Source organism: Vigna radiata, chromosome 2, assembly GCF_000741045.1.
Source record: "Vigna radiata var. radiata cultivar VC1973A chromosome 2, Vradiata_ver6, whole genome shotgun sequence".
Taxonomy (NCBI): Eukaryota; Viridiplantae; Streptophyta; class Magnoliopsida; order Fabales; family Fabaceae; genus Vigna; species Vigna radiata.
The window spans coordinates 2,902,847-2,917,738 of record NC_028352.1 but is presented as its reverse complement, the minus strand read 5'-3'; the positions used below and the strand labels follow the sequence as shown (position 1 = coordinate 2,917,738).

Here is a 14,892-nt window from a genome sequence, read left to right as displayed (position 1 = left end):
TATTAACTACATAATTTACACTTTTTAAGTGTTTTTCTTTGTACTTTCATCCCTTCTTGTATCTCCATAAAAAAAATATCTACCCTTTCATTTAATAAAAATAAATAAATAAAGATTTTAATGCATTTTTTTTTCATGTCATCAATCCTTAACTGGATTTCAAAACCAGTTAAGAGTTAAAAAGAATTCAAAATTCATCAAATTCTTAATTGATTTTCAAAATTTAGTTAAAAATTCATCGAGTTTCAAAAGTCTTAAGGACTTGACAGAATTTGAAATAGGTCTCAAAACACTCGAATGTAATTTTGAAGTTAAAACCATTTTCTTATGTTAACACGATATTTTGGGCGAAACAATAGACACGCAAAGACCATCGTCCAATAAAACTCAGATGCAGACTTATTTGTATATTTTATGGTATTTTCCAATTAAAAGAGTTTTGAAACAATAGTTTTTATATTAAAGTTAAATGTTAGCATAATTTTTTGTTTATTCAAGTAATTAATTTGAATTATACAATTAATAGATCGATCTTATAATTTTTGAACCAAAACCATTATTATTATTTAAATAAGTAGGATTAACAGTTGATTGAGACAAATTCGAGTCTTCAGGACATGTAAACTTTTAATGGGATTTATCATATTCATAACAAACGTTTTGATATAGAAGCTATAATGTAATAGAATAGAGTGATTCAGGTATCGTTATTGCTACAAGCACCAACCTAAGCAGGAGGAGGAGTACCCATATACTGGGGACAATTGGGCAGTTACAAAAATCAGAAAAATGGAAACATGGTCTATACTACAAAACGAGTCGTTATTTTAAAAAGTAATCATGAATTACTGTATAAGTCCGTTTATTAAAGCCTCAAAATGTTACTTTTTTTTCCAACTCAAACTAACAAAATTAATTCAACATAATACAAGAAAACTTCACATGCACGAAAGATTAATAATAGACTTTGTCCCCTTTCTTCTTATACTTAGACGAGGGGGGAAAATCATAAAGGGAAACCATTGAAAAAAGGAAAGACAGAAATTCACTCAAACAGTAACTTTTGACTACTTCTAGTTTCTACAGAAAAATATATTAATTGATGAATAGGATTCTTATCTGCTGTTGAAAATTGACCTGAAACAAAAATTCATCAACCGCTCCTGATCCAGCGCAATCAACGAATCTGGGAAGGAGAGCAGAGCAATCCAGAAGCATCCGCCCCTACCACCGAAAGCTCACAAACAGCACATAGCTGTCCCTCTTGGGTTGGCACAAAACGGGAAGTACAATAGGGGCAAGAGACATCCTTTTGTCCACGATAAATGGGCACATAGGTTGCCCCACAAATTACAAATGGGTTCCGAAAATCATAGTTCAATTGTAAGGCATCAGTCATATTTCTTTCTGCAGCTGCCAGCACTTGCCTTGCTGTCTTAGCTTGGTTTTCAACAGTAGGATTGGTCTCGAGTAATCTCCTGGCAAAGTTAGCTGCCGTGGAAAGGTTCTTTGCCTTGTAGCAGACAGTCATGGCATTCAGCAAAGCTAGCCTCAAGTGAGGCACTTGAAGATTGCAGTGGGTGAAATAAGCGGCAAGCTCTTGCTGGCGTGCTGGACTGTCCTTAATTTCCCTTCTTTTTAGTTCCATCCGCAGCCCCAAGACATACTCTTTCACTATGACAATCAATTCTTTCACATCATCAACCTCCCTCCTTGACTCAACAACAATTAAAGGAATGGTATGAAGAATATTGATAAAGGTGCGAAGAGCATCAGAAAATTTTCCAGCAGTTGTTGACTTGTAACCAGCTTTGAGTTTTTCATCTAATTGAGACAATTTGAAAGGAAGTGCTGGTGGGCCTCTCACATTTGGACTGGATGACTCAGTCCAACCTCTTTCAACAGCAATTGCTACAACCGGTGCGGATGAAAAGGCACGCAGATAGGAATGACTGCCTGTATGCAGATCTAGGAACATAGATTTCAAGGGGACAAAGTTCCTTATCCCGAGTTGCCTGTTCAGTAACCTCATCGCAGTATCAAAATTGCCGGCAGCTACATGATCAGCTGCAAGAGATGATCTCTGAATCCATATCTGACTAACGGCCATCCCAGGTGTTGGGGCCACAAACACTGAAGATCGTGAACTGACAGAAACTTTTGGTGTCTCAGCTTCAGGTGGGAGCTCTAAATCTTCCAGGTCCCATCCCCCTTCTTCGTCATCCTCTTCAGCCACTTCTACTTCATCCAAAATTGCAGAAACATCTCCATTTTGTAATGCATCAACATCAACCATGTCAAGTTCCTCGCCCCAATCACCATCAGCAGCCTCATACTCTTCATCATCTGCATCTCGTTCTGTATTGTTAAACCCACCATCAAATATTCCCCGCATGACCCTGAGAAGAGGCCAATCACCACCACACGACACAGGTGATGGTGGTATCAAGAGAGATTGTACTTTTCCCTTGGGAACAGATGGAACATTATCGCCAAGTTCAGCTGCAAGCCTTTCAGCAACATCATGTAGTCCATGCACTGATGCAGTGACGTAAGCAAGAGGCAAATGTCCAACATTCTCCAAGATCTTGACACGCTCTCTTATGTCCCCCATATATAGGGCATTGTGAAACTGGCCCATGACATCATTCTTCACTTCAGCAATTTTCAACATTTTTGACAGTTTGTCCACGTTACCAGTAATGAGATAAAGGAATGACAGTCTCTCAAAATTTTTGGTCCTCTGGTATGCATACTCTACTATACCAGAGTTACCTTGCCGAAGAGCTTCTACCCCTAATCGATACCAGTGATCTTTTTCATCAATTGCGGTTGCTGATGCAACAGCAATTTGAATGTTGCCACTCTCCAAAGCCAAATTGAATCTTATTCTCTCATCTTTAACAAAATGGAGGGCAACTTCAGGAAACCCTTTCTGTTGTAGATAAGCAATCACAGCCTGCCCACAAAGCTGTGAATTCCTTATCATGTTCATTACCTGGTCATATTTTTTCTTCAACAAGGAAAGCTTAAAGATGTATTCTGTTGCATCAACAGTTATAGCCTTGTTTTTCCCATCCCGACCCAAGCAAAAGATGGTGTTTCCAATAACCTTTGTGATATAGATGGGGACATCCAGTGTCTTTATTATCCCACTATCTCCATTGGGGAGGCAGTATTTGATATGATTTAATGTAGTATAAATAAAAATGCCGTTGTCATCCCAGGCTCCACTTTTTACTCGGATAGTCTCATGAAGGGTGCATTGATGCACAAGCTTCTTGCTAGCAATGACAATTGCATGTTTACTGAGCAGAGCAACATTTTCCATGTCATTAGACCAGACTACGTACTTTATAAAAGGGGTCTGCAGATCACCCAGAACAATCCTCTGCTGTAGATCAAATATAAAAACCCTATCCTCCGACCTACATAGCAAGTTGCCTGTTCCAGCATAGAATATAGCATCTGCAGCAGTTGGAAGGGCGCTCTTTTTCACAAGCTCATTTTTCAGATTTTTTACAGAGACTTGGTTGCTTCCTTTGTCAAGGACGGCAAATCTATTCCTAGCCACAAAGACTGCAGATCCTCCAACACCTTTCTTTGGATCTTGCATATCCCCCCTACCAAAACTGTCCTTTGTGCTATCTTTGGATATGCAATATAACTCATAAGATCCTCCATCCACGTCTGAACAGAGAAGAATTGCATTTTCAGAAGGACTATAGGAAAGAGTCTTTGGACATTGATTCAGAGTTGAGGAGCCAGGTCGTCTGATTGTAAGTACTTGTGTCTCTCTCTGTGTAGAAAATTCATAGAAACGCAAGAATCGGTCTTTCGTATAGAATAGTGAATCGCCGCTGACTGCAAAAGCAGGTCTTTCTCTCTCCAGCTTAAAGACTATCATGCCGCTGTCATGACCAGCTGCCAACAAATTCATTTCAGGATGTGTTGCAAGAATCCAAAACCGATCATGCTCTCTGCGGAAAGTTTGTATTCCAGTCCGCTTTGTGGCATCCCATACTCGAATACTCTTATCCTCGGAATTTGACACAATGATGTCCTGTTTGGCATGGAACATAACACATGAAACATTATTCATGTGCCCTCTCAAAGTATCCACTTCCCATGCCTTAGTGTCTGAAAACAGGTGAAAAATATTAAGGACATTGAGAAGGTCAATAAAAATACTATACTTGGTTCGGATAACTAAGCACTAAAAAGTGAATGCATGAAAGTACTGTCCTGTATGAAAGGTATTGGTACCAACAATACAAAAAATAGTTCGTCCAAACACTGTTTTATTAATATTCATAACAATCAGAATAGCATCAATACAAAATTCGGGATAGAAAGAATTTGACATTCCTAGGCAGTTACTATTTAGGAGAATATAAAGTAATTATCTTTGTTTCAGATTTACCATTCATCCTCCAAAGTTTCACTTGTCTAGGCAGTTACTATTTAGGAGAATATAAAGTAATTATCTTTGTTTCAGATTTACCATTCATCCTCCAAAGTTTCACTTGTCGGTCATCAGCTCCGGAGACAATGAGAGGCAGTGTAGGATGAAAAGCAGCCCAGTTGACACCCCGATCATGACCTTCCAATACATACTTAACAACCGCATCAACACCTCCAAAAAGATCTGTGTTCATCTGACTCAATCGTAGAATGTCATCTGCAGGAGGCCCAGCCTTCCTTTTAAGAGAACCAATATCCCAAACACGAACAGTCTGGTCAAGGGAGGCTGACACAACAATATCCTCTTTTGGATGGAATGTAGCACACATAACATAATGATTGTGCCCGGTTAAAACAGATATACAGGTCCGTGACTGCCAGTTCCAAATGCGAATTGTCTGATCATCACTGGCACTCACAATCCATGGGTTTTCATGATGAAATTGCACAGTGCGGATATAATCAAGGTGTCCCAATAGAGTGAACAAACACCTATGCATCTTATAGTTCCAAACCTTAATCTTGTAATCATCCCCTGTCTCAAGAAAAAAAAAAATAGTGAAATTGTATAAAGTACAAACCCCTCCCTATTCTACTAGAACAATAATTTGTTTTATCAAAGTACATAACACATCAAAATCTTCTCCACTCCAAGTGACAAATGAAACTTTCCGAAGATCACATTGAACCCAACCATTAGAACAAGATGTCATGCACCACTGTTTTGTTTTCAAAAGCCAGATTTATAATATAAACTAATTTGCAGATCCAGAGCATTTCAACTACACTAAAACATATATGCAAATCCCCCATTCTTGCTGTTCATGCTATAATCTTGTTTCATCAACCAGGGGCAAGCAAAGAGATATAAACTAATAAAAGAAGCATTATATATAATGCAGTAAATTCCTCTCCAAGACACTTAAATATGAGTAATCAGTCATAATTCTACTTTTATTCGTTTAGCATGGCAGATCTAGACAGAGAGATGCTTCTTACACAAACAAATCTATATAAACCGGCAAGATTTAACCGGATTCTAGTGGAGCTTACATGTCTCCGTAAAAACTAATATTTTGCCACTAATATTTCAAATATGCGCAGACCAACAACGATAAAGGATACACAACTTACAGATCAGAGCTAAGAAGTGTGTGGGGAATTGGAGATAGTAAAATTAAAGATAGAGAAACATAAGGAGGTTGTAATTAAGTGCCCCCATTCAGATATAGCAGACCAACAACAATAAAGGATATATAACTAACGGATCAGAGTATAATTAGTGTAAGGATAATTGAAGATAGCAAATTACAGATTCAAAAACATAAGAAGGGTTGTGAATAAGGTACCTCCAGAGACAAATAGGGGCTGAGAATTATGGAAATGAACACCTCTAACCGGACCATCATGCTCGTCGAATCTGTCAATAAGGGTCCCCATTCGGTAATCCCATAGCTGGATCACGCCACTGTGAAGACTCGCGAGGATCCAGGGTCTCTTGCTGTGGAAACTGAGTCCCTTCACTCTATTACTTTTGGTCTCGAACTTGGTAAGCATCTTCCCTCGATCACAAACACCGTTTCTGCACGATCCAATCAAATTGATAAAAACTCCAGTTTCCAATGCCTCAATAAGAACCCGAAACCCCAATCCCCATTCCGACACACAAAAAACGTTTCTCTCGCCTCAAATGGAACCAACCTCGGACACTAAATTCATTACAAGATATAGTAATTAACAATTAACATTGCCCCCACCAATTCTCACTGATTCCGACTAATCAGAATGAAAATCGAATCTCATTGTTCGGAATTACCATTACTCGGTGGATTCGTAATGCAACGCGGAATTGAAAAGTGGAGCGAATTTACCTCAGATCTGATTACAACAAAGAGATCAAGTTCACCGACAGAAGAGTGATGATAAGCATGTATAGAGATGAGAGAGAACGAGAATATTCACTTCTCTTTTCAGATGAGATCTGGCTATGGTTTTTGGGTATGTCTGTTAATTTACGAAGAAAAAGAATAACGAGAGACACAGAGAAAGTAAGAGAAAGAGAGAGATCGGAATCAAATTTCTATAAGTAGTGTACCGTACCCTTCTGAAGTTTCAAATGGGACATTGTTATTGCATTTCTGCCATCATCACCATTTATTACATATTTATCAACCATTAATTTCCGGGAATTAATATATTTTTTCATTTTTCTATAATTATTGAAAATTGATTATATTTTATTTTATCTAAAATTCATCCATTTTAGTCATTTAGAATGTCTTAAGAAAGATATAAACTCTTTTATATTAAAAGTAAACAGATAGAGTAATTCAAATACAAACTTATCCGTCAATTTCAACATTTGTTATTTTACGACAATTGTAAATGGTGGTCAATGACAATTTCTTTTAATTCAAATAAACATCGACTTAAAATAGAATTTATGATTATGAGTTCAATGTTATAAGTTATTTTTTATTTCGTTTGGTTGAATTGCAATTTATCTACATAAGGTATTTTAATATAAAAATCAGTGTTTATTTGACATTTATATACTTAATACATAATAAATATAACTATTTATCTCAATTTATATTTATATTTTTTAAATTAAATTTTAAATTAACAATGATTTAATAATAAATAATAACATTTTGTTTTAAACTAATTAATATTAATGATAATTTCGTGATAATTTAATGGTTCGGTCAATAACATAAATATACGATTTAGAAATTAATTTATTATGAGTGAAAATTATGAACTATTAGTCTATTAGTTATTTTTTAGCTTTAATTTGAAGCGAAGTGCGGAAGTGTTAATATGATGATGGAATCATACCAAACAACTGAGGAAAACAAAGGTAGAAGGAAATGAATGTTTCGTTCATTAGAAGCCACTTGCCAAAATTTTTATGCAATGCACCATACTTCACTATTTAAGCAAGAGTCATAAATTAAAATAAGTTTTAGCTGATTAGTCTTCTTTTATATTAAAAAATGTAACATAAATATAATTATGTTTTTAGGAAAAATGTATTAGTAAAAATATTATAATCATCTCAAGATATATTTCAGGTGCCGTTTTCAATAAAAAAAAGTGAGTACATTAATATATATGCACCAAAAATTGATATGCATTTGTCGTAGTAAATATAGTCTTCAATATGGCTTTTCCAACTCATAGATTCATCCAGCTTGATACAACAATCATAAATTGTATATTATATTAAGCCCAATATAACCTACAATTATTTGCCCAGAGTTGTATCAAGCACGTGAAATTGATCTAAATCCTCTGCAATTCTTTAAAGAAACAGCATGCTGAAAATTCTTAAGAACAAATTCCATTAATAATAATAATGTTATATATTAATGTTTCAAATTTCATTGTCTCAAAAAAGAATTGCAACTCACTCTAGGTGCATATCTTCAGGTTGAGAATAAATAACCAGATGCAAGTGCCTAAGGTTATAGAAACAAAAACGAACTAAAAATAAAACATTAACAAAATTTAAACCACAAATGATTATATTTATTTTTTAAAATAATTTTGCCAGATTCCAATATTACAATAAATATGTATATTTTCTTCCAGGAGATATTACTTAACTTGCTACCTGAATATGAAAGTCGACAGATACTATTCTGAAAGCCAATCTTCCGATCCGTGAGTACTGCTACTGATTGAAGATATGTGATTATATTTCTCCAGCTCATTGTATCAGCTTGATCTGCTTCACAAATAATAAACCACTTCCAGCCTCATGCAGAACATTACTTTGGTTTATGACATTCTAACTGCCAAGCCATTTTCAGGTTCGAAGAAAATGCTATTGTGGTTTCCCCTGAAGCGCTTGAACAATCTCCTCTGTTCTTTTTTCAATGCCTCTCAGGTACTCTGTCAGAATGCGCTGTCGGTAAGAGCCTCCCTCCTTTGTTTTTTAGCAGCACGCAGTTAATAGAAAGAGCGAGGACAAATCAAAGAAACATCATCAGTTAAGTAGAGGACGAAAATAAACAATAATTGCACGAATGAAAACAACGCTCTGTCTCACCGTTCGAATCAAAACGCGTTCAATTCGTTTCTTTAAGACAGCGAAGAGCTCCTCTGCTGAAATATTGCCCGCACCAATTGTCAATCCATTGATCAAAATATTGTTCCATTCCTGCTCAGGAGCTGCAAGGGATAAAATATGATTGATCATTGAAACAAGCTATGTATCAGTATTTGGAGATAAAAGACGTGATAATATTAATCTTGAATAGATAAACAGAAATCAAGATAAACCGCCAATTAGTAATATTTCAAATAGAAGTTTTACTAATTTGGTTTGCCAAAATCCCTTTAATATAAGCTATTTTCCATGATTCTTGATCAGATTCACAAGATGTATTGGTTTTAAGATAAGGTTATTCATCCAATAAGAAATTATATTTATGATAAAAATAAAATTCATCATTTCAAATGCCATTTTTTTACCATCAAACCAAGTGAAATGAACAATCCATAAAAAGACACTTCTGAAAAATGAAATCAAAAACCGCATAATACATTTAATTAAAGAGGATGAAAGAAAACAAAGAGAAATTAAACCTAAACTCGAAAATTACGACGTCATTCTTTGTCAAGAAGCAGGAACAGAATTCTGATATGAAATTTACAATTGAATGTTTTTCAACAACACAAAAGATTAGGATAACTAAGACACCTTGGATTATGGTTTCAAGGAACTGCTCGTCCTTTAACACTTCCTTCCCTGCAAAAAGAACACGGCAACCTTCCAAATTAGACATAAAAGCCCCATATTTCTGGTAACCCACAAGCAAGAATTCAAGACGACGAGATTTCTAGATGAAACTGATATTTTGCAGGAGAAACATTATAGTGATCAAATAGCAGCTCAATGGCCGCAATAACAAAAAATAGATCTCACTACGTGGGAGCCATCCCAATGCATCGATAAACCCGATCCCAGTTCCTAAATGAATCAATCCAACCAAACGCTCGTCATATATTTCCATTGTTAAACTCTTCGAGTAAAAGCCTTATCCCACTAAGTGAGATTAGCTATATAAATCACACAATGCCATGCATCTGTTAGAGATCAGATTTTACAAAGATATAATTTACCATGAAATTTCTATGAACAAATTCCTCCAATATATTTCTTTATCTTCCTCCTCCCCCTCCTGGTGAACTAAAAACCATGCAATCTAATCTACGCACAGGTGTCACAGTAGCCTTTCTTGTATGTGTCCAACCCACCTTAACCAATTTTTTGTCATCTTTTCCTCAATCGGGTCACACAGATACCACCTTGTATGCAATCAGTTTGCATATTTTTCTGTCTTGTTTATCTGGAAATGCATTCTTATTTCTGCCACTCTCATGTTTTCCCTTGTCCCATTAAAACTCAACATTCACTACCATACAGTATAATCAGATGCATAGCAATACTACAGAGTGTCTTAAATTTTGATAGATGCTTTGAGATCACAAATAACTCATGATGCGTTTCTCCCTTTTAGACATCCCTTTTCCATCCTAAATGTAACATTTTTATTAATTTTCCCATCATTTTGCAATGTTGACGCTAGATATTTAAACTTGGAAACTTGTATTACTCTTGTCTTATATTCTTCTTGTCTTTTGTTAAATTTGTAATATACTCTTCGACATCATGAACCAACCTAACACTATCTCCCTCTTCTGTTCCCTCTAGAACCTCACAATTAACAGTCAATACGCTTATTATCCCATGCCTTTCTCCATTCAGGGGAGAGTTTTCAGAATGGCCATTCAGATCTAAAAGGATAAAAAATTGTAGCACCTAGAAAGATCATATACGAACAAGAGAAAAAAAGAGAACTAAAAATCAACCATGATCGTGTTAAAAGAAAAAAGTAAGCATTTAATTACAGTTTGACCATGGCAAGTAGAAGGAAAATTCCTGCATTTAACTTAATTAATTCAACTTACTTTGTCCCACCTTTTCTATATCCTGTCAAGTGAAGCGAATGTACTAATAAATTTAGAGTACAAAAATAATTAAATAAAAATAAACAACAAAACTAGCACTTACACTGATTGGTGTCATTATTTCTCAAGCAAATACTCATCTAATTGGAAATAAATTTTCTACATAAAATACAAGAACTACGAACATACCTTTAATGGCATAAGTACGTTTTGAGAGAACTTTGGAAGCATAGAGCTGCAACACCTTTTGCAACATAGCCTCGAGCCCAGGCTTATCACCATCTTCCTTTGCCTGCTCATTATAGGCATGATAAATAAACAAGTAATTTGTTATATGTAATATTGCAGTGGAGAAAAGTGGGGGAAAGTGTGAATCACATACAAAATACACATTGATCAAACATAACAATTCTATGCAAATATCTTAAACGGTATCCTACTGGAGCAGGAAGCTAAGTAGAAATCTGAGCTATACACCAAAAGAATCCACACAAAACAAAAATTGTTGTGGAATATAAGTAACCACAGCAAGTTTTAAGAATAAGTACAGCACGGACAGTGAGGATTGGACAAAGGTTTGTTGTTACAAGAGTATAAGGTTCTGTTGAATATTGACTGAAAAAATTAAACAAAAAGCAGTACAAGAAAAAGACAGACTTACTTGTCGTAGCTGTGCATTAACTTCAGCGAGGAAGCCTTCATCCAGTTGTCCTTCTTGTTCCCTTTGACTTATTTCCTAATGATTGGGAGTTAAAATTTATATTGATAGTGGATTTACCGAAAATATTTTCAAATAACCAAAACAATCCACTAGCAAATGGAATAGCTTACCCAAATGCAAGCTCCTCTTTAGAAATTATAAGGGAAGAAACACATAAACAAATAACAAATATCACAATTTAGCATACACCTTGTTTACTTTTTGAATTCTGAAATGACTATGGTGCTCATCTCAGTTAAACTTGCATTAACAAGGGAGTAGAAGAATACATGGAGTCTGTTTAGATAAATTTATTTATAAGCATTTATACAAGAAAAAAATGACACGAAAAAATGAAAGAGTTTCTCTATAAACTAAAATTAACTCGAACATAGGTTAATTTGTGAAAGTTCTCCAATATCATAATATGATTTTAACTTATACATAAGTTAATTTTAATTTATGAACAAGTGTTTTTTTTCCTTCTCCTTGAAGTGATTATGGAGAAGTTTATGCAAACATGCACATAGACATCACCTAGTTAATTACTGCTATCAATCATTTGGTCTCCAAAGTCCAATCGAATTCAGTTTTTACAAAACCTGAAGGTGAATGAAAGACCAAAGACACAATGCGTATATCAAATGTTGGGTTTTAGAATGAAGGTAGGCAGTCGGAAATCCTTGCAACAAATAAAAATCAAATAGTACACAAATTAAGCTTAATGTTAACACATGACACGAATTGTGTATTGTTGCCTGCTTTACCACGTATGGAATTGAGAGGGGCACAAGGACATAATATAAAATTGATAAGAAACGGGTTTTAGTTCACCTTTTCCATCAATGTTACAGCATGAGGATCTCTAGGAGGCCATGGAATCTCTCCTTCCTCGTCAATCACAGGTTTTAGTACTCCCTTCAATACATCCGTGGAAGACTCTATCTTCTCCTGCAAAGCATGTGCATGATAACAAAATTACTGTTATAAGAAGCTACAAAGATAACCAAATAACTGTTTAACAATGTTCAGTCATAAGAGAGGGTTACATTAGTCTTATGCACCACACAATCCACCAAACTCATGACCGATGCAGCCAATTCTTCATAATCTTTCTGTATAGCAATAACAAAAACCAAAAAATAGTGTAATGTAAGAAAGAACTATTCAAAGACTACCCCATAAAGATTTTGGAAAATTAGAAGTGTACTTTATCATCCTCAGACTTGCAAGTATCAGTCCTTGCCGCAAGTCGAACCCAAAAGCTAGGATTGAAAGCAAGAATGTTTTCAACAACAAGTTGCTGAAGCTGTTTACGAAAAAGGAAAACAACAAGGGTGCTATTAAAAAAGTTATCTAAAACCAATCAATAAAAATATTAAACGAGTCTGAATCACAATTCCGCTATGAAAGTTGCTTAGAATGAATCTTACTTCGCGAGGATTAGCTTCTCTGAGTGTATCTATGAGCCTATCAATTTCAACTGTCTTCTTAAAAGCATCCTCAGCTTCTTGATTGGCTGCACATATGAAAGTTCTCCTGTTTTTAGATCCAAACACGCCGTTTCACAATTCTGACTCTTAATAGCTTAATCGCACACTAGAATATATTAGAATAAAATATAATTAGAATACAACACTAGAAGTGAAAATAAACCTTCACGTCACATGATACAATTAGGGGTAGACAAAAATTTTGAACTGCACTGATTTGGGTGATAATTAAATTAGAGTGAAAAAAATAGCTTATAGGATTGAAAAACAAAATTGAGTATATTGGTCTAAACTATTTCTAAATTGGGTGAACTTTATTTGAGATATTTGAACTGAAGTGTTTTTTAAACCAAACTGAAGTATTTCTTTTAATATAAACTGAACTGCATTTTAAAATAATTATTTTTCAACTTCAACTCAACACTTTTCTTACAAGTACGCTTCATACTAATTGAATTGAATTGTGCCTAAAACAGTTCATTACACCAAAGAACATGTTTTAGATAATAATAATAATAATAATAGAAAAAAAAAAAAAAAAAACTCAAAATATTGCAAAGCTACTAATTTGCTACTACTAAATCCAAAAACTGAAGGCTTTTAAGGTTACCAAATATGACATATTTTTTCTCCAAAACTCTTCACGCAGTCACTGCATTTCTGTGTGTAGCAACAGGTTTAAATATGTAGTGACCAAGATAATTTCATCATGAAGTTGAACTGCATTGCTATATATAGTTAACGAATTTTAACTTTTTCAAATAGAAATAATTTATTCATTTCGTTTAATGTTTTGATATTGTTTATCTTGCTTTATTGTTTGATATTGTACAATTAAACACAACAACAGTTTCATGTTATGTTTCTGTTTCATTTATGAACCGTCATAAAACAATTCAGTAGGTAAAATTCTAAACAGCTTAAAATTTAAAAGTTTAATCTAGTGCAGTTCTTAGAAGTTCAATTCAATCCAGTGTTTTTTTACCACAACTAGATATAACAGTTAATTGAACAATAACCACTGATCAGTGACATCGAACACGAATAGCTGCTACCTCCTCTTTCTGCAACTTGAATTCCAAGGAAATGGCGTGAGCCTCAAGCTCAGCGCATGCTTCCGAAGTTTCCAATCTTGCAAAAGTGCACCCTACAGATAACACGATTTAACGATAAGCAACATAGAGGTTAAACTAAATAGTGTAAATACATAAACACGAATTTGAAAAAAGCACCTTAGGGTTAGGAAAAGGAGAAAACGTAGAAGCAAAAGCGGAGACACAAAATGCGTGTATTTTCATTCTCAGAACGATAGATAGCTACTTCAATGGCGGGAGAGAGAGACACCTCTCCAGTGACGCTTCAAGTTTTACGCATCCAAATAACAACCATATACTCACTACCTGTCCAAAATTTTCTTTTTAAAATTTAATTTTTTATTGTCCATACAAAAATAACTCGTAGGCCCAAACGTGCTATCAGGGAAATACGGGCCATGTGAAACAGGCGCTTAGGCATTTACTTCTTGCAACCCCACAATTTGTTAGCGCACCAACTCAAATTAAACGATCATTTTACCTTTTATAAAAATTACTTTTGGATTATACATTTTACATAATTTCTAGAACAAGATTTCAGGAACGATACTTTTGAAATAAATTTTCAAAAAACACGAAATATATTCAATAACAAAAATTTTAGAATAAATTTTTCAAAAATACATAAAATATTTTTTGGGATCAGTTTTCCAAAACATTCTTACATAAAATGTTTTATGATAAGTTTCAAAAATACATGAAGTATGTCTCAGAAAAAAAAAATCAAAATATATTTTTCTATATTTTACTCTTTTCTCTTCCTTCATAGTATTTTTCAATTTTTTTCTCTCTTTTTCTTCTTTCGAGCAGTGATATAAGGATTGTTACTTTGATTAAGGGGGTAAAGATAGTATTTTCTAATTCATGGGGCTGCACGAAGTAAAATTTGGAGATGCAGGAAAAATTGTCTAGAAAGCAATAGTGGAGCGCCGTCAGAAGCTCGGCCCAGTTAGTTTCGCGTAGGCCCATTGTAGCCAGCGTGGTTATTATTATACTCACTTGCAAACATGAAAGTATACAAAATCAAGACCAAAAAACAATTAATTATTGTATTTTTTTACTTTTATTTTCCTCGAAGCTCTGTTTGTTCTATACGCTTAAAGTACCAAAAACAAGTTTTTCATTTAAATATAGACACTTTTTGGCATCACTTTATCAT

At 34.5% G+C, this 14,892-nt stretch overlaps 2 protein-coding genes across 5 annotated transcripts; both read right to left on the bottom strand.

The window, feature by feature from the left end:
• Positions 1-825: 825 nt before the first annotated feature.
• Positions 826-6,591, bottom strand: LOC106756115 (coatomer subunit alpha-2). Of its 4 annotated transcripts, none has more exons than XM_014638389.2 (4): positions 6,281-6,591; positions 5,814-6,046; positions 4,505-4,999; positions 826-4,140 (listed from the first exon to the last, which is right to left on the bottom strand). In XM_014638389.2, the coding sequence occupies exons 2-4, from the start codon at positions 6,019-6,021 to the stop codon at positions 1,178-1,180; spliced, it is 3,666 nt and encodes a 1,221-aa protein (XP_014493875.1). In that variant the 5' UTR covers positions 6,022-6,046; positions 6,281-6,591; the 3' UTR covers positions 826-1,177. The 4 variants fall into 4 exon arrangements, with proteins under 4 accessions (XP_014493875.1, XP_014493873.1, XP_014493874.1 ...); XM_014638387.2 differs by having other exon boundaries at positions 6,336-6,591; XM_014638388.2 differs by lacking the exon at positions 6,281-6,591 and having other exon boundaries at positions 5,814-6,270.
• A 1,235-nt stretch (positions 6,592-7,826) lies between these two features.
• Positions 7,827-14,030, bottom strand: LOC106777181. Its single transcript, XM_014664725.2, has 11 exons — positions 13,872-14,030; positions 13,695-13,786; positions 12,580-12,685; positions 12,357-12,455; positions 12,196-12,261; positions 11,981-12,097; positions 11,108-11,182; positions 10,636-10,738; positions 9,176-9,223; positions 8,522-8,643; positions 7,827-8,398 (listed from the first exon to the last, which is right to left on the bottom strand). The coding sequence occupies exons 1-11, from the start codon at positions 13,935-13,937 to the stop codon at positions 8,297-8,299; spliced, it is 996 nt and encodes a 331-aa protein (XP_014520211.1). The 5' UTR covers positions 13,938-14,030; the 3' UTR covers positions 7,827-8,296.
• Between the last annotated feature and the right edge of the window lie 862 nt (positions 14,031-14,892).